This window comes from Buceros rhinoceros, unplaced genomic scaffold (assembly GCF_000710305.1).
Source record: "Buceros rhinoceros silvestris isolate BGI_N320 unplaced genomic scaffold, ASM71030v1 scaffold7982, whole genome shotgun sequence".
NCBI lineage: Eukaryota > Metazoa > Chordata > Aves > Bucerotiformes > Bucerotidae > Buceros > Buceros rhinoceros.
Window position 1 is genome coordinate 1 of NW_010397103.1, and position 20,278 is coordinate 20,278.

The following is a 20,278-nucleotide window of genomic DNA, read 5'->3' on the forward strand; positions in this document are numbered from 1 at the left end:
CCAGGACACCCGCGTTTCGGGGAAAAGGAGAAGGGTAAGAACAAAGGCTCACCACCCCGTGCCGGCGCCATTCTTAACCCATCACAGGGGACATCCGGGTCCAGGTAATGATGGCACAATCTTTCTTGCAGGCCCAAGCTCGAAGATGGAGTGTCAGAAAATTACCAATTTTGGAAACCAGCTTTTTCGCCGTAAAAATGTGGACTGCACTCGAGAAGAGAGTCGGCTCTCACGATGCCTCAACACATTTGACTTAGTGGCTCTGGGTGTAGGCAGCACTTTGGGTGCAGGTGTCTATGTACTGGCTGGAGCTGTGGCACGGGTAAATGCAGGTCCTGCCATCGTTATCTCCTTCTTGATTGCTGCTTTGGCTTCAGTACTGGCCGGACTCTGCTACGGAGAATTCGGTGCTCGAGTTCCTAAGACGGGATCAGCTTATCTCTACAGCTACGTGACCGTGGGTGAGCTGTGGGCCTTCATCACAGGGTGGAATTTAATCCTCTCCTATGTTATTGGTAAGTATGGTGGGTGCGCTGCGAGACCCTGACTTTAGTCCAGGATGGCAGCCTGGTTTGTAAGATCAGCCTTGCATGGGTGCCTGTGTATTGTTACAAAATAGATGCTGCAGTCTTGACTCGCTGAGCATTTCAGGACTTGCCTGCGGGGTGTGTTGTGGGTGGCTCCTGTCAGTCAGCAAGGAGAGTAGTGTGCTGCAGGCTGAGGGTTTGTCCTGAAGCTGTATTATTGCTGCTGCGACTTTCTCGGAATCGACACGTCATCACTTTGTCATCCTCTGGCTGCAGCACACTTCCCAGGAACTAAAAGCATGACCCCTCTGCCGAGAAAAGCTGCTGACGAAAGGATGCTTTAACGCAGCACCATCTGTACTCCCAGCTGATCAAGGATTAATTCCTGGTCCTTTTGAGACCTGTTTATATTATCTGGAGATTAGGGTTTTATCTTGTGAATGGCTGCAGAATTAAATTTAGGATGATTTGCAGGTTCACAGTCTCTGAAATGTCCAAACCAAATCCTTTCTAGGCCCTTGACTCCCTCTAGGAGAGGCCTTGCATCAAACTCAGACTGTAACCTTTGAAGGGCCCTTCCAACCCAAAGCGCTCTGTGTAGCATACAACTCAGCTGATATGTTAAAACTAAGCCACGCTTTGCTCATTACAGAATTTTGTCTTTTCAAGCACATTCTGGGCACACTGCTCGTCATCATGCCTGTAATTAAGGCTGCTACCAATTTGCCAGCTGAGAGTGAAGACTTACTAGTTAAAATGAAAACCGATATTATGCTAAATTATTAAAGGAAGGTTTGTTTTTTAAAATGCATTTTATGGTATGTGTAAGTGTTACCTTGGAGATTAGTTTCCATGGTGCTGGGGAGTGTAAGATCATATCAAGAATGATATCATGACATAGCAGCTGCTTGTCTGAGATTGTGCTGTCTCTGCTCTGTGTGCTACCTGAAACCTTTTCCTCTTCCTCCTTTTTTTTTTTCTTTTTGTTAATAAGAAATGAGAGGATGAAAAGCCAGAGTGAATTAAACTCATCTCCTCAGGAAATCTTGAGTCCTGCGGTTCTTCATGAATCAGGTTCACTGCAAGAAGAGAAAAAAAAATAGTTTTTTTAAAAACGTAATCATGTAGTTTCCTCCAGATTTCTAAAATGGACTCTGCTTAGGCTACACGTAGAAAAATTGAACAGACTTCTTGGTTGTTTATCTTCTGTTCCAGAAATGATAAACCGTCTCCTCCATGCTCCTCATCTAGTTAGTTATGTGGCCTTTCCCACCATGATACTGGACTGCCAAAATGACTGACACAGCCGTGGATGCTGCCCCAAAACCTGATTCTGCAAATGCACGATGAAAAGACAGAGTGTACTGAACACTACACTCCCAGGATCTGGGCTGAGGCTGGTATTTCTGAGGTTATTTTTTTTTGTCCTCTCATAATGGCTTTTGAACCACTGCCTCAGTTATTATTTCAGAATTGGCTGCTCAGTGTATTATCACAAGGCAGAAAATTCAGTAAAAAAAAAAGTACATATAATCCATGAATGTGTTCAAAGACAATTTTGTTACTTTTAATTCAGTCCTGTGACAAAAATGCATGTTTGCAACTGGCTTCCTCTTAATTTGGAAGGAAGGGTGGCTAAGCAGGAATAACAGCTTGGGAGAGGATGTGAGCAATAGCAGGTCTCTTTATCTTACCCAGCTTTTCTCCCCATGCTAATTGCCCCTTTTGTGAGCAAGGATAACTCCCAGCAGCTTCAGGGGTGTGGAGGAAAAAGATTTGTTGGCAAGCACACACTGCAGTTCAGACCTGGGGGTTGAGAGGGGCAGAAAGCTAATTTTTTTTCTCAGTCATGCTCAAAAAATGTCAAGCAGTGCCACCAAAACCAAGCGGGATGGTGGGAGCTTGCATCTGTAAGGGTCTTGGCCAACTTGGTGTTTTCACACTGAGGTTCTCAGACATCTGTTCAGAAAACATTGGTGAAGGTGGAAGGATGGCCAATACCTTATAATTAATGGAAGTGACTTGTCTTGGGGGAATACTAGTGTGGGGTCTTGGAGGTGGATGATGAGCAAAAATGGGGTGGAACTGATCTGTCATGGTTTAGACAGAAGGAAGAAGGTGTCCAGGACCAGGATCTGGTGTGAATTTTCTTCTGGGATGAAGCATTTCAGGAACTGGAAGCTGGCGGGAGCTGGTAACAGCATCCCTGGCGAGTAGCTGCTGCTGGGGTTTCCTGGGGCATGCGGTGATCTTGAAGCCTCTCCCTGTTCGTGCAGTGAAGCCTGCATCTGAGCTCAGTGTCTCTCCTGGAAGCCGTGTGCTATGGGTAGGAGCCAGCTGGATCTGACAAGGTTGTGCTGACCCAGAATTAGTAAATCCTCTTGGGTACAAGTTGAATGTCTTTGCACTGTGCTTTCTAGCAACAGTAAGATATTAAGCAGGGGTCTGCAATGTTGGAATAATGTCAGATTCATCCTGCTCCCTCAAGACTATTGGTTACAAAGGATTCAGGATAAATGGCTGATGACTATATGGAACTGGCATCCAAGCAACTGGCATCTAATATAATGCATGCAGGAGCTTGCTGTTCCTGTCCTAGAACAGGGAATATTAGAGTCAGGAAAAAGAAAATAGCACTAAATAAATAGTCTCTTCCCTCAAATCATGCCAAAGTTAAGCTGAAAGACTGTAAAGTGGTGTATAATAACTTTTGGAGTTTTGATGGCACTAATGTCCCACCTTTTAAAGGCATTCAGGTAGTGCCTTTTGTTATCTCAGTGAACGGAAGAGTCTCCAAACAGGTCTGCTCTGCAGCTTATCTTTATACTGTTGCAAAGCTGGATTGAGGAGGCAAGTGTTCGCAGCTTTGCTGCAGGTGCTGCCCACTGCTGCTGCAGAGGATTTAGCTGTAGGTGAGCACAGACATTGTTTGACATGATTGCAGTTGCTCGAGTTGGGACCTGAAGACCCGCCTGCAGGTGAGCGTGTCAGGACAAACTGTTCTAGGTAGAATGGGGCCCCTGTTGGCATCCTCTGAGGAACTGCTCTGCAAACTGAAACCAAACCAACCTCTTTTTTTAACTAGGTAATTATGTACAGTAGTAATTATATCATGCAATTACATGCTGTTATATTTAGTGTACTGTATAAGACATCGGAAGTATAATGGTAGACACTTTAATGCAGGAGAGGGAGAGGTTGGCTGTTACCAGACCTACTTATTTTACACAATGCTGTCGCTGTCTGGTGGTAGGGCTTTGCTGTTACTATTTCAGTTCTCTGAAATGACTCTTCCAGACAATGTCCTGGACTTGGTCATCCTGTGACCCCAGGTTCAGTCCTCACTCCAGCAAGCTGTGCATGGTTTGGCTCTCTTGGAAACAGCAGTAAAGAGCGGTCCTGGAGGAGGAAGCCTAAGCACTTGCCACAGGCAGAAGTCATGCTGCTTGCTGAGTTCATCACCAGCGTCCTGCAATAGGCTGACTTACACTCAGAGAATCTGTAAATATTATCTGAGTCTTCATCTCACCTAGATACTCTAGCACTGGAGGTCAGAGCAGACCTGCATGTTGCTGAAGTGTAGAGCTGTCAGAGCTGGGCGACTACTGTGGTGCAGGTTCTGGTGCTCCAGTGTCGCGCTGCTGGAGGCCAGCTGGCCTCTGTAAGGCCTGGGCTGCAGTCACCCAGCAGGGGCAGCCGGGGGTTTCTGCTGGTGTGAGAAGAGACTCAGACCTCTCTAGAAGCAGAAATTTCCAGCTTTGGAGGAAGTTCAGGATGCTGGGGGTGCTCCAGTGTTGCGCTGCTGGAGGCCAGCTGGCCTCTGTAAGGCCTGGGCTGCAGTCACCCAGCAGGGGCAGCCGGGGGTTTCTGCTGGTGTGAGAAGAGACTCAGACCTCTCTAGAAGCAGAAATTTCCAGCTTTGGAGGAAGTTCAGGATGCTGGGGGCATAAGGAGAAGGTCAGTCTAGGCTGTATCTTAAGGCAAAGTCAAGATTTACTGGGAAGTCAGACCACTATAAGGATTTTTTAATCTTATCAACTGTGTAGAAGTCTGAGACCCACCACCTGTGTGTGTTACCATCAAAGCAGATGCCATGAATAAAGGCTGTGGCCTGGATCTGCAGAGGAAGGGCTGCTCCCAGCACCGAGGGAGCACATCCAAGGTTGCTTTGAGGCCCTCTGTGGCAAAAAACCATGCAAGATGACCCCTTTTTGAAACATGTGCCAGCCATGAAGGGTGATCTGCATCCTTTCTGTCCTCTGGCAGGAACCTCGAGTGTGGCCAGAGCCTGGAGTGCGACTTTTGATGAAATCATAGGCAAGCACATTGAAAACTTTTGTGAAAAATACATGTCGATGGATGCTCCTGGAGTTCTAGCAAAATACCCAGACATCTTCGCCGTGGTGATAATCATCATCCTAACAGGTAAAACCTTGGAGTGGTTTGTGAGCCTTGGACCCCCTTCTGTAATTTCATTGTTTGCTTTTGGAATAGGCACAAAGTCCTGATTCATTTGGACAACATATTAAAGACACTTTCTTTGCTACAAGTGTGGGATTGACCTATATAGCTACTGTGGAATTAGCACAGGGCATAGCCTGTTTACAAGGTTTTTAATTAGCATTCTTCATATTTTTGGAGCCACTTTTAAAACCTGCAATCAAGTTTTATGTAAGGAAGAAAAGGTGACTTGTTATCCTTCATTGGGTATGTAAGTTTAATCCTTCCCTCCACAAATCCTATTACAAAAGAATTTCATTCTGTTGCTCTGTCAGCCTTGTTCCCACTTCGATAATCTGCAAATTTTCAGTGCCTTGAGCCAGGAAAGTGAGAAAAAAGCCCTCTCACATGTACATCATGTACTACTGTTTTGGGTTTTTTAAAATATATATGGGTTTCAGTTTGCAGCAGTGAATGCAAGACTCCAGAGAAATAAATGTATCAATAGCAGCCCTCTGTTTTCTTGTCTACATCTGAATGGGAGGGAATATTTTCCTCTTCATTGATTTGTATATAATAGGAGTTGCTCTAGTTTCCAGTAAGAATCTGGTCTTTCACCTCATAAACAGTTTACAAAATTTAGGACTCTTTTGTGTCTTGAGCATTAGAAGTAGCTGTCCTCCTTGATTTGGTCCCTGCTCATATTTTCCCGTGCTTCTAAGGAAAGTTGAACATTGTTCATAAATTCTGCATATGGCCAAGGCCTTTAAGACAATGCTTCTTCATGAAAAGCCACCTGAGGTGCTTTCTGCAGATCTCTGGGTGAAGTCTGAAGGCTGTGTAGCCCCATGAGGTAGTGTTGAAAGTGCTGGAAGCAGCTTAGCTGTGTTAGCAAAGCGCTTTAACAGAGGCACGTGCTGTGCCAGATGGGCGTGCTGGGTGGGAAAGCGTGTCACATCCCTCAGTAGTAATGTCTGAGCTGGAGTCCTAGGGCTCCTTTTGAGTGAGTTAATCCTGACCTATTGAGCTACTCGGCTTTGTGGAGAAACAAGGTGTGATAAGTTGGGTGGAGCACAGCTTCTACATAGCTGGGCTACATCTACGAATCCCCAGCCTGCTGCTGACGGTGAAATACCTGACTGCCCCTCTGCCATTTTTTCCCCAGGGCTCTTAATTTTTGGTGTGAAGGAATCTGCTCTGGTGAACAAAGTGTTCACGTGCATCAACATCCTTGTGCTTGGCTTCGTCATGGTCTCTGGCTTCGTGAAAGGGTCTGTTAAAAACTGGCAACTGACTGAACAGGACATTTACAACACCAGCAACATCACTTTGGGAAACAAGTAGGTTGGAACTTCTCTTCTCAGCAATAAAATTGATGCATTTTCAATGGCAAGTTTATCGGAGAGGAGGATTGTGGACTGATTTAGCAAACCAGCAAAAGGGTTGGCTCCCTCCTTCGCAGATACCTTGCAGTCAAAGCTGGTTTCGGTGGGCATTTGCCGAAAGCAGGCTGTGCTTGTGGACTGAAACCGATAGGAGGTAGGCTGTGTCAATGTGGGCCCTGCTGCTGAACTGACCATTTCCAGCCTCATGAGGAATATGGCATCCAAATTTGAGAGAAAAGAGCTTTTTAGACGACCTCCTACTCAAGGCTACACCTGGCTGGCTCTGGAGCCCGAATGAAGCCATGGCCAAGTATAGCTCTGTCGTTCTTTGGAGAATTGGGCAATATACTTGAGGCACTGTTGTACCTTTTGGAGACCTTGTCCCAAATGTCTCCATAAAATGGAGGCAAGTTGCAGATTATTTTAATGCATTGCAGCAAGCATATCACAAATCCATTTTTAATGACTTTTTGCTACTTGGCCAAAATCATGTCGTCTTATACAAGATCAAAATTAAGGAGCTTACAAGGGCAGTGATACAAGGCAATTCATTTTTGCTTGGGACTGTACAACACAGGATGAAGGCCTTTACGTATCTCCACATACATCAACTCAGTCCTGGCTCGCTATGTAAACCTTTTATGCTGGCCTACAAGGAAGCACAGTTTGGCAATGACTGCAGAGATTCATAAATGTTGCATGGGTCAAGTTTGGCCTGTGTACAAGCCACTTACTGAGCCTCTCTGCAAAGTTCAGCCTGCTACAAACAAATTGCTTCTATAGGAAAGGTCCCCCCTCGTTCCCTATTCTCATGCAAGGAGCAATTATTGCAGTAGCTTCAAAGTGTAACTGTAGCTCTCTGAACCATAGCACCTACTATTTTTGTAAAATCTGTCTGGGGTTTACTTTAGTTTATTATTATTTCCAGAGTAATCCACATTGGAGTTGTGCTAGTTTTGCAAATAACAGGCCAGCGTTCATCAAAGTCTCAACAGAGCTTCTACAAGACTTCAGATGCTTAAGCCTGATAAGACTTGCAGATTTGGGATTTACTTTAATTGCCTTAATTTCTCTTTACAAATGCTTTTCCCTGAAAAAGTGACCTAAGTCACTTGAGCTGAAGGATGTGTTATACGTGACTCAACACAGGCACATAGATCTGGGGTCCTGATCCAGCCCGCACTGGGATCAGTATGAGTCTGTTGACTTTTATGAACTTTGGATGAGGCATCATAAAGCATTTGGTGACTTAGGGATGCAGGCTCCTCTCCTCCTTCAGAGTCGCAAGCGTGGTTTGGCTATGAGCTTGGCACGGGGAATTTGGAAGTTGAGAATGGATGGATGATTGGGTGGATTTAGACAGTCATTGGCGCCCTGCATTTCTCTTTGATGTCCGCTCATGTACATTTTATGAGTTCATCTTAGGTGAAAAGTGTATGGTTTAAAAGGTTCTCAGTTTTCAGCTTTCAGAAGGATATGTTGTGCTTTTTCAAAAGCACAAAAGCTTGTGTTTAAATGAATATTTATGTCTACACACATGCAGTAATATTAGGAGAGGAATTTTAATATTCATGCTATTTTCTCTCTGTCTTAGCAAAGACATTTTTATCTGCCCCAAAAAAACAGGTGGTGGGAAAAAACCATGTACTGTTTTTATACTGTGCATTCCCCAGACCGTTGCAGGACAGTCCAAAGCTCAGCAGTGGGCAGGGCTTACTGTTTTGCCTACTTTTTCTGTGCTTTCATGTGAAAGGTAGAGAGCGTTCTTTGAGACTCCAGCTTTGGATTTTGTTATGAGCTGTGTGAACTGTTACTTCCACCTAGGCAGGATGAATTCTAACCCAGTGCCATGTCTTTTAGTCAAACAGAGGAAGAAAAGCTCTATGGCATTGGAGGGTTTATGCCCTATGGATGGAAAGGAGTCCTCTCAGGGGCAGCCACATGTTTTTATGCTTTCGTAGGATTTGACTGTATTGCTACTACAGGTAAGAGGGAAGATGCCTCCATTCCAGTTATGAACCTGATTGCTGGTAGCTTTCTTTCAGTAATGTTGCACAGCACAGATAATGACTGATTCAGGGCACTGCGTTCATCATCCCTCTGAACCGCAGTCCAAAATATACTTTTTGGCTCAGCTGCTCCTATATGTCAAAGTGCTGAGTATGTCCATGTCTCTAGGTGTCTGTTGACTTCTAGCTGCTGTGGCAGGCAGCTAGACTGTAAAACCCACAAAACTAGCTTTCTCCCTTCTTTGCCTGCAGGGCCCAATTTCATAGATGGTCACTGATGACACTAACCAGGTCAAACTCCACAGAAAGCATGTCCAGCTTTACCAGTTAGGCAAACAGGGAAGGCTCAGGTTCAGATGCCTTATATGATTGGTGAAGTTTGAACCTCTAACTCCAAATGATGCTTTAATTGACAGGTGCGCCAAAATGTGCCACTGCGTTTCAGGCTGTGCTGACTCTGGCTGCTCTCGACGACTGACCTGTTCAAGGAGTTGGTGAAGTGCTGGCTCCATTAGTCCAGCCAGCCCTAGGGCCTCTCCTTGGAGGAGAAACACGTTAACTTATAGATGTATGGGTCTCTTATTGGTTCATCATCCTGAAATGCCAAACCTCAGGAGCTCTTGCTTTCAGAGAAGAGCAGCTTTGTAAGACTGGGAAGGCTCAAAGCTGTTTCTTAATTAATCAATGACTGAATTTTGAGGATTTTTTTTTTTCACGCATTCATCTCAACACACTGAAAACTTCCCATAAAAACTAGAGTCCTTTTTAAACGGGGGGATTTTCAAAGATCTGTATCGTTTCCAGCTGCAATGATAAGTCTGCCTTTCCCTAGAACTGGGCACCTGTGGTGCTGTGTTCATTGTGTAGTAGTTCTGGTGGAGATACTAACTGAATTGGTCACCCAAGGATTTGCTCTATGACTGCACAATAATTTCTTGTCCCATCATTTCAGATTATTGAATTCCTCTTGGGGCTGCACCATCAGTGACATAGCAGGAGTAGTTGGAGGTAAAAATAACCCTTTTGAGGGAAAGAAATATTTTTAATCGAGATTGTTTCTGTGCCTGAGTTTACAAGGCCTCCACAAAAGTTTGTCAGAGAAGGAGTGACAGGAACAGCAGAAGTGGGAGCAAACAGGCTGTGAATGGGGCAGGCCGTCAACAGCGTCTAAGTCAAACAGCCCCTCACTGCCCATGAAACCTTGGAAAGCCCCAACCAGCATGCGCTCGGTTGGGATAAAGTTCTTGCTTGTCATTCTTCTGATATTTCAATTTATTTCTTCTAGGCGAGGAGGTAAAAAACCCTCAGAAGGCCATTCCTATTGGCATTGTGACATCTCTGCTTATCTGCTTTGTGGCTTATTTTGGTGTGTCAGCTGCCCTGACACTCATGATGCCTTACTACAAGCTGGATACCAATAGCCCGTTACCCAATGCCTTTGAATATGTAAGTTGGCACGGAGCCAATTACGCAGTTGCTGTTGGTTCCTTGTGTGCGCTTTCTACAAGGTGAGACACTGCTCTTCCTTTGTGCATCTCTCGAGACAAACATGCATCTCTAACTCCGTTAAAAAATGTTGCATGTCAGTGCTTTGCCTTCACTATGTTCTCCTGGGTCAAGGGAGCAGAGATCAGGGAGGAAACTCTAAGCTATTGTCTTCAAAAGAACCAGGATTTCACCCTGTGATAGATTTCAGAGATGCACGTGACCAGTATCACTTCAGAAACTCCCATCTTATCAGCAGACCCAGCAGGTGTATCTCTGGAATAAAAATCTACGTTGAGTGACTAAGTCATGTAGGCTGCTCTGCAGTGCAAACAAGGTTTGCCTGCCAGACATGCTGGGTGGAGACAGACTTGTGTCAGGTAGTGCAGGGTGCATCTTCTGGACCGTATGGGGCTTACCATATCCAGGGCCGTCTGTCTGCAGGTTGCCTGCAGGACAGCCATCTGGATGGGGGGCAGAGCATTCTGGAGGCAGAATATGTTAACTTCTCCTGCACTCTGGAGGCCTGTTGTTTCAGATCAACCTAGTCATATTCAGTTAGGTGAGCAACTCATAGAAGGCTCATAGAAGTTACAGCTCTTTTGCTACCTGAAAGTCAGGCTCTTTTCATGCTCCTTGGCTAAGTTTAGGGTGTTGAAAATCTTAGAGCTGCACCTCAGTCACCAGCTATCAGTAACATGGGTGTGTGGAGGGAGCCTTTGAAGGAGAAGCTGAAGTGAATGAAAGGCACCTGTTCTGTGTTTGTACTGCCATAAACTTGCTTCAGTTTGTGTGCCTGTGCTCAGCAGGAGATGTTGTAAGTAGATTATTTCCCCCTTCTGTGTCTTTAGTCTCCTTGGCTCCATGTTTCCGATGCCTCGAGTAATTTATGCTATGGCAGAAGATGGACTTCTTTTCAAATTTTTAGCTCAAGTCAATGAGAAGAGAAAAACTCCAGTAATTGCAACAGTGACGTCAGGGGTCGTTGCAGGTAAGGTCTGTGGAAAGAAGATACAAGCTCATCCCAGGGGCAGATAAGTTTGCCTGACTCTAGCCCACTTGTTAGTTGGTTGTATTGCACAGCACGACATTGCAGAGGGTGCCCTGGGTTTCCGGGGCATGCCCTGGAGGAGCTGAGTGAGCATGGATAGCTCGCTGTGTGCCTGTCCCTCTTTCTCAGAGCTCATTGCTGCCATCCTGTCTTACGTCAAGAATCGCCTTCATCTTCACCCTGGGTGCTCTGCTGGTCTTAAGAGTAATTAATCCCCTGCAAGGTGGCAACCAGTGGCGTCCCAGCAGCCTTGTGACTGTTGGCCTGGCTTGGTTGAAGACACCACACTACTGCGCCACCGCGGGCAGCAGCTTGGCAGAAGGCACGAGAGACAGGCAGATGGCCCCTGTGCCACAGGGGTTTGTTAATCAGTTAGTCACAGGTGGCAGCCATCCTGGTCTCCCCTTTCCTCCCCTGGCCCTCAGGAACATGGGAATTAAACCTCCCAGACAGCAAGGATGAGCAGCTTACCCTCTTACAGTCGCCCCCTTCCTTGCAATATTTAACAAAGAGGAGAGTTATACTGCTTCCTTTTTACCTTCTGCTGCAAGTACAAGATGAGCCGTTGCTACAAGAATGTGACATCTTTGGTGGGGAGTTGCTGCTGGGCTGCTGCGGTGGGCTCTGGGCTCTGAAAAGGCTCAGCTACTGCTGCTGGGACTTTTGGAGCCTCCTCACAGCTGCTTCTGTCACACCTTACTCTTCAGGTGTCCTTGGATCCAGACTGGGAGAAAAAAGAACCAGATTAAGTAAAAAAAAAAAAAAAAAAAAAAAAAAAAAAAAAAAAAAAAAAAAAAAAAAAAGTGCTTTGCAGTCCCTTCAGTTCTCCTTAGAATGGTTTGTAGTGCCTAGAACCAAAGCACACGTGAAGCTGAAGGGACAGCACTTGCCAGCTGAGCTTGAAGATTGGTTTGGTTATTGGACTCAGGTGATGCACTGAGGATAGGCTGGGCCAGCCTCAGCTCTGACATCCCTGCACTCTCATACAGCCAGTGGTGTCACCTGAATGTCTGACTATGGCATCTGTCCTCTGCTTACTTGCTTCTCCTTCTGGAGCCCTTTATACAAAGTTCTGTAGAACCAGGGGTTGCCTGGTAAGGGTAAGTACGGTAATCCCTAAGGGAGGGTGGGCTATATGTTTTTCTGGAAACCCCCACAATGAGGCATGCTACCTCAAGACGCCCCACTTGATGCTTGGTCCTGTTGCAGGCACAAGCCTGGTTTCGTCCCAGCAGAGCCAACACACCAGGGTGAGGTGCTGCCCATCCTCTGTGCCCTCTGGCTACTGCCAGGAGATAATTGTGACCTTAGGGGTACTTAAAATGCCTGCTCATTGCTGGTAGTTGAGTGTACATACCATATGAGACTGGCATTTATTGTGGTAAATGGTTCCTTCAGCTAGTGAGGCTGAGCTGGGACAGCCTGTGAGGCTTGGCATGTGCCAGGTTCTGCCCCTTCTTATCTTAGGACAGCTTGAGCTCCCCTGCCAAGTCCTGAGCAAGAGCCACACATGTGCTGCATCATTGTTGATGCCCTTGAGATGTGCATGTGCTGCTATATTACTGATTTATTTTCCCTCTCTCACCTTCCTCTCCTACTACAGCTGTTATGGCCTTTCTCTTCGACTTGAAAGATCTTGTGGATCTCATGTCCATCGGGACCCTCCTGGCTTACTCCTTGGTGGCAGCCTGTGTGTTGGTACTGAGGTATGGATGTAGACACAGACTTCCTTGTACCATGCAGACAGAAATCCATGCAGCGATCAGATGCTCTCATAGTTTCCATGGACCCAGTAAAACCGTGAATTATTTTCAGCTATAAGCATGAGAAGAACTTGTTTCTCTAAGCTCATGTGGGATTGTGCTAGTTGGATCTGCGAGTGGTTCCTTTGAACTTGGTTAACCCTTAGTCCATGCCACTCCTGCTGCAGTCAACCCTGCATGCCCTGGGAGATACGTCAATGGGTAGGGATGAGAGGTGGGTGGTCCTGCATCGTCATCACTCTTGTTCCCACTGTTTCAGGTCTTCTTATTTTTGAAAGGGGGTTCAAGATAAAGTCTAGCAGCAAGAAAGCTGAACATGTGTTTGCAGATTCAGTGCCTTAGTGCATGTTTTTTAGAAATGCCGAGCTCCTGTAGCTTTACTAACCTAAACTGGAAATTGAATATTTTCATTGCTTGGCACCTCACAGGTAACAGCACTCTACCCATGAGGACTCTATTTTGAAGATCATGTTACTGAAAAATACCTTTATGCGCTTAATGACTTATTCCAAGTCAGGTGGAGGCTTTTTACAAGCTCACAGCAAATGCATTGAACTAAGAACTGTCTTCAGCAGGCAAAAGGCCAGCGCTGTACAGTAATTCCGTTGTTCTGTGCCTTTGCTGTCCACCTTGCCCCTTGAAAATTCTTGATGATTTTCCTTGCCATCTTACTTTTCCTATGATTTCCCAGTACCCTCTTCTCCATACAGCTGCAAATGGCCTCTTAATTTATTTTTGCAAGCTGCTGTGACCACTGTATGGCATTTTCCCCATTGTAGATTTGCAGAGTTGACAGCCTGTCTTGTAGCAGCCTGGGCAGTGATTTGGCTGCCCTGTTGGCTGCCTAATGAAGTAGCAACTGAATTGTTTCCTAAACTGTAAGGTCCTGCCACTACTACCTTGCTGTGGCTGGAGCCAAGGATTTCACTGCATTTCTCGATTTGCAGTGTTTCACACATGCCCTCATTGCAAACAGATCCCCACAAGAGCGATTTTAAGGTGTCTTTCAAAATGGCCTTTTCCTTTAGTCAGGCTCGTGGCTGAGTGTCAAGGGCAAAACCTTCTGTAAAAGAGCTGAGGCTGGAAGAATCTTTTTTCTTTATAGATCCATGTGGCTGTGCGTCAGGGCCCTGCCCTGTTGAATGAAGTGCAGTCCATGCATGCAACAAAAATATTGCTCCTCTTTGGTCACCTCTTCCCTCCCTGTGGAGCAGCAGACAAACTAGCAGAAGCGATGGGGATAGAAGAGGATGTGGCACCAGGAGTGTCACCACAGGGTGTAATCAGCAGCTGCTGGGGTGCAATACCTGCTGAGCTGTTAGCTCAGCCACCTCTGTGACAAAACATGAGCTGAACTGCCACAGATAACCTGATGGCCCAGTTATATGACTGACTGTCTGTCTCCTTGCTGCTTGTGTTATGATGGTGTTATTCCTCAGATTTCCCCCTGAAAAAGAAGGGTGTAGACATTACCTCTGCCTGTTCTGGTGCTATAATGATCTGGGGTTCAGCCATCTGTGTGGCTTTTAAACAAAGAGTACCCTGCACCAAACCAATATGCTCTTTGTTTCATTTCCGTTTTCCTAGATACCAGCCAGAGCAACCTAATTTGGCATACCAGATGGCTAGGACAACAGAAGAGACAGATAACAATGAGTCTGTGAGCACCAGTGAGTCACAGGCTGGATTTCTGCCAGAGGAGGAGGAGAAATGTTCCCTCAAAGCCATACTGTGTCCCCCAAATTCAGATCCTTCCAAATTCTCTGGCTCGGTGGTGAACATCTCAACCTTCATCATTGGTAAGCCCTGGGAAGTGCAGCTCTGGGGCAGTGAGCCAGCTGGGTAGATCCTCGTACTCACTGTGGCGGGAAAGCTCACCTCCTAACTGTAATTTTGATGAGTCAAAGTACTGAAGATCTACAGATTAAATTTATGACTTGAAAAGAAGTCCACAGACTGGGAGAGGCGTAAAGAGGGAAGGGCATGTCTCTTACAGTTAGTTTTTTCATGTGTTGCTGTTTTGTTTGCTTTGCTTGCTTGTGGTTTTGGTTTTTTTGCTTTTTTCCTGTTCCTAAAAAAAGAATCAGTAAGCTTTTGGTGTCTTTTCACAGGTTTCCTTATCGTGGGTAGCAGTATCCTCACTGCCCTTGAGCCAAGCATTCTAATAAAGGCTGTATGGATTATTGCTGCCATCCTTGTTCTTTTTGTCAGCTTCATTATATGGAAACAGCCTGAAAGCAAAACCAAACTCTCCTTTAAGGTGAGTGTCCTGGGAGATGTATCTAGAAAAGAACTGTTTGGAGGTGGTTGAAGGAAGAAGTGCTTGTTGGTGGGGACTTGGCCAAATGGACGTGAAGAGAATATAGGCATGATGTGAACTTTTTCAAGCAGGGCTGCCAATAGAGCTGATGATTTGAGCTCTCCAGCTAGCGTGGCTGTAACTTCTCATGGTCTGGGCTCATTGTATAAAGCAGTGTCCTATCAGAGCTGAGCTCAGCCTCTGAGAATGGTTTCCTCTTGGGGTCTAACCACAAATGTCAGCGTAGGTGCTTTGCTGTAGAGTGCAGCATGGCAGAAGAAGTGTTTTGGCAAGCCTGCTGCTCAACAGTGCCTTGTGAGCAAGAAGTAGACTTAGCACAGAAAGAGGGTCTGAAGGGGTTAGCTGAGAGGTTGGAGGAGGGAATCAGGAGAGAAAGCCGTGTGGTCAGATCAGAGACAACACTAGAGGACTTGGAAAGAAATGCAAATAGTGCTGGAATCCAGGAAAAGCTGGGAGGGCAGAACCTGGTGCAGAGGTCTGCCTAGAAGGGAAGGGCAAGACAGTGCTTTTGAAAGCAGGTTGTTACAGGATATGGAAGAAGCAGAGATCAGAGGAAAAGAGGGTAGTTTTAAAGGGCTGCATCAGATGGTGGATACAGGAGAGAGAAGTGTGTGAGGAGCACAGGGGTACTCTCTAAAAGGCTCTAGGTGCACTTTAATGTCCTATCCAGTCCTCATGGAGACTAAGGGGTGACCATTCTCTCTTCAGCAGCCTTAAGTATGAAGAACTCTGTCCTGCCCTGTCCAAGCACGCCATCCTTTCTCTATTAAACAAAGACTGGGATATAATCCTGCCAGTCATGTTTTATCATACTGATTTCAGGCTATTAAAAGAGTTTTGTATTCTAATACCATCCTCCAAACTGCTCTCATTTTGACTGCTCTTCAAGTACGGTGTTTCAGTAAAACCTATGATTTTAGTAATTCAACCCAACCAGAGTGCACAAAGTGATGTTGCAGCTTATCTTGGGATTGTGAAAACAAATGTCCAGGAGCAGAAAACTTAGGAGCTGTCGTCTAGACTGTGTTTTCTGAACTTGCAGCTGAGGAGATCTCTTTGCCTTACACTCATGGTATTTTACCTCCTTTTTTTTTCCCCTTGGACACTATACTGTCTGAGAAATAAAAATTAGACCTGTCTGCTAAATTTGTGATAGCTATTTCATATCTTCTTGTTGTCCTTTGGACATTTACAACCTGTCTAGTGATTTTTCTCCGAAGTCTCTGGGAATCCAAGGCTGCCAACGTTTGTTCCCCAGTTGGTTTTCTGTAATTCTTTTTAATAGGTAATTTGTCTGTCTTCTCCAGTCTTTAGAGACCTTACTGGTCTACCAAGAGCTCTCAGAGATGCCTATTAATAGTTCAGAAATCACTTCTGCAATCTCTGGGTACATAACTCACCCACCTAGGGAAATTTCATTTGTCCCTACTGACTTGACAAAGACTAATTTAGAAAAATATTCTCCTTCCATTTTCTAATTTGCATGCCCATCCCCTTTCCTTGATGATGTGAACAGCTGCTCACCATAAATGTTTTTTTTTGTGAAGCTTAATCAAGAAAGGCCTGTAACATATCAGCTCTTTTTTTTTTTTGTGTGAATCTCCTTTTTCCTTAGGTGTGAAATTCACTTTTCTCTTGGTTTCACCATATTCACAAACCTTTCTATTGTTACAATTTGTCCTTACATGCCTGTACTATTTCTTTATAATCTGATTCTTGCATTTTGTCTTTACAGTTTCATTCTTCTTTGTATCTCAGATCATTAAGACACTTCTGGTACAGCTGCACTCATCTCTTACAATCTTTCCTGTTTTCTTCTGCTCTGGGATTATTTGCTCTATATTGCTTAATTACCTTGGTACCTGCTAGATGAAGTTCCTCAGGTCCCTCCTCTGACATTCCCTTTACCTTCTTCTCCTGGTCTTCAGTAGGGGCCTGTCATGATGCAGTCCTTGGTTTTCCTCTTCACTCCTTCACCCCGCAAGTATTTAGCATTAGTGCTAAAATTTGCCTCTAGCCTCCTACCAGATCACAAAACAAGGACAACCATTCTTAAAACAGGTGAACATTGTTCACGTCCCAATACCATTAAAAAAGCAAACCTTGCTCTTCTCAGATTGGGCAGCTGAAGAGTTGGTAATGGCCATCTTGTCCCACTTATAAGGAATGTGATGTTCTTGCCTGCCCATTAATCGTCCCTATGGCTGTAATGTTTCCTTCTTTCTTTTTCAGGTACCTCTCTTGCCCCTCCTTCCTGTTGTGAGTATTTTTGTGAATGTTTACCTCATGATGCAGCTAGACCGAGGCACATGGATACGGTTTGCAATATGGATGATCATAGGTGAGTTTGAGAGAGTAAAAAATGCTATGTTCAAAGTTACTGGGTTTTGTTAACCATAAATTTATTGTAGCATTCCAGGGAGGGATTCTGCACTCTCATCATCCTTGGGCATCCTCGGTGACTTTTCTGAAGCCATTTAGGCAGTGTGTCTCAAGCCTTGTTTTAAATTCAAGGGCCATGAAGCCTTTGCGAGGAGAAAACAACAACCCCTGAACCATCTTATGGGTCTTGTCACCCGCAAGAAACCATGCAACATTTCTTGTTGGCTGGCTGTCCAGGTGGTGAGGCTTCTGCTTCTGGAGCTGAAGGAGCTGAGCTGCATCCCAAGGTGCCCCAAATAGCCACGTGGAAAGACTGGATTGCCTGGAATACCCAGGGAATTTGTTATGATGAAAACAAATAAGATTAGCATCAGTTGTGGATGTATTTTACTGAGATGGAGGCTGTAGGCACACAAATGGAGAGAGAAAGCTCTTTGCTGAATGGGCTGGTGCCTGGGTTAATGGCTTTTTTCTGAGGAAGGTAGTGACTGTCCGCTAGAAGCGAGCTATCAGGATGGCTGCACTTCTCCTGGTGTAACCTGGAGTGTGGGTGTCTGTGGGTGTTACTGGTGGTTTCCATTTCCTTACAGAGCTAACAGTGTGTTCTCCCCTTGGCTTCTGCAGGCTTTATCATCTACTTTACCTATGGAATATGGCACAGCGTAGAAGCCACCTACACGGCCTCAGCAGATGCAGAGCGAAACACAGAGGCTGGTTCAGACAGCTGTAAATGATAGCATGTTTGGCTTATGGGCAACTGGGGAATGGCTGATGTGACAGCAGCTTTGTGGTGGGGATCCTGAACCAGGCTGCATCTGGTTAGTCAGTAATGCACGAATAAGGAAGCATAATGCGGGACTCCCCAGCCCTGGTGGTACAGCTTGTAATTTGCCTAGTAGCACAGTTAAAAGGGATCACAAGGAAAAAAAGCCACACCACTGGCATGCTCCCGGTGACACTGTCAGCTAATCTGGAGCTAAGCACTTCCCTTCTTCCCTCTCCTGTTTTCTGTGTCCAGCGTGTAGAAAGAAAACTGCTTCTGTGTGCCAGTTACCCTTAAATGCTGCTAGGAAACCAGGCCTCACAAAGGTCTTTCTTTCAGTAGCCCTGCAAATTACCTCCCCACAGATACTCTCTCTACCTGATTATACATGGAACAGATTTTGCAGTGCTACTGTCAGGCTTAGTCCAGATCCATCCTTCACCCGATGTGAGCTGTACCCTTAAAAAAAGACAGCAAAGCACTAGCTTTCACCTGCTTAAGGAAGCATCTGCAAGACCCGCATTCTTAGTTTGTTGTGTTTTTAACTACGTACTCATATGCTTTAAAGTGCAATGCTGCTGTGAAACATTGGGAGGGTTTGTGGTAGCTGCGTGTCGGGTGCATGGTCGTTTGCCAGTGTGCAGGTAATGTCAGCAGATGCTTCTGCTGACTGTGTGCTCAGCAGAGGGATTACCAGGTCTAGCCATAAAACTCTTTGGTACAAGAGCTTGAAAGCATGGGTGTCTCCAAAGAGCCATCCTACCTCTTCACCTCAGAAATCACCAGAGGTGTCTGCAGTGGCGGGGTGGCTAGCAGAAGTGAGCACAGCTCTGACAAGTGGGGCCCTATTTTCCTCTCCCCATGTCAGTTTTGAGTGCTGAACGTGTGGCATTAGCAAAGGATTTGGCTGTGAGACTTTGGTTTGGCATCAGCAGGTGGAGCTTGTTTTTCTGCCCCAGGAAGGGGAAGTAAAGGAAGGTCCTCAAGGGCTTGAACTTCATCCATGAGTGGTGCCTGGCATCTGTCCAGGAGAGGGCTATGAGGTTGTGCCGGGGCTCCTCAGTCACCATAGAGTGTACAGCCCAGAAAACACTGCTAAGCTCTAGGGTCTAACTTGCTGAGAGGAGCTTTCCCTTTGAGGCTAGAGGTCTTCTCCAGAGCCTGGCTCTTGTCAAAGTTGAGAAATTTTGAGTTGAGACCAAGGTCTGTGTTTGACTGGCAATGCCTTGGTTTTGTGTAAAATGAAAATGATTTTTAATTCTAATAGCGTTCCCCAGGCAAATTTAGTACCCTGAAAAAGGCTTGTTAAAGCATCACGAAGTCCGCCATGCCCATGTAATGCCACTGACTTAAATTCATGCTTCAGCTTGTACTGAAAAACACTCATAGAATCACAGTGTTTTGGGTCAGAAGGGACCTTTGAAGATCATCTAGTCCAGCTTCCCTGCCATAGGCAGGGGCATTTTTTACTAGATTTAGGTTGTGACAGATCCCCACGTTTTGGGTCAGAAGGGACCTTTGAAGATCATCTAGTCCAGCTTCCCTGCCATAGGCAGGGACATTTTTTACTAGATTAAGTTGCTGAAAGTCCCATCCAGTCTGGCCTAGAACACTTCAGAGATGGCGCGTACCAAATAGATACTGCAGAAATCCCTTCTGCCAAGCTGAGTGGATGCTGCCCTAGGTGCCCTCCACACTACTGCCTCTGACCGTTGGACAATCTTTATTCTGTCAGCATGGCTCTCGCTGACAACTGGACACACTCCTGTCCCTGTCACTCGGAGAACCGAAGAACAGACCCCCTACATGTATTGACCAGGCATGTGATGCAGCAGAAAGCAGAGCCAGACCATCATCTCCCAAGTTACACGGCCAGACTGTGGACCATTTGTCTTGTGTTTCCAAGAGAGACTTCATGCCCTTCCTGACCACTGAGAAGTTTCAATCTTGGCCTCCTTCTGGGACACTCATCTAGCCAGAGTTGAAATTGGAGGGAGTGAAGGCAATGTGTACATTGTCTCTTGGTTTCACTTCAGGGTGTGTTTTGAGAGCAGTTCCCGCCACAAAATGAAGTCAGGGACTGCTTCAGTTGCTGGGTCTTGGCCATCTGCCAAGCCATTGCTGCTCGTGCTCATACAAGGTCTTACTCAAGC

General features: G+C 45.7%; 1 protein-coding gene across 1 annotated transcript; it reads left to right on the forward strand.

The window, feature by feature from the left end:
* Positions 1 to 145: 145 nt before the first annotated feature.
* Positions 146 to 18,096, forward strand: SLC7A1 (solute carrier family 7 (cationic amino acid transporter, y+ system), member 1). The gene is made up of 11 exons (XM_010146112.1): positions 146 to 515; positions 4,794 to 4,952; positions 6,133 to 6,307; positions 8,213 to 8,337; positions 9,647 to 9,869; positions 10,698 to 10,837; positions 12,501 to 12,603; positions 14,248 to 14,459; positions 14,772 to 14,920; positions 17,213 to 17,321; positions 17,987 to 18,096. The coding sequence occupies exons 1-11, from the start codon at positions 146 to 148 to the stop codon at positions 18,094 to 18,096; spliced, it is 1,875 nt and encodes a 624-aa protein (XP_010144414.1).
* The last annotated feature ends 2,182 nt before the right edge of the window (positions 18,097 to 20,278 follow it).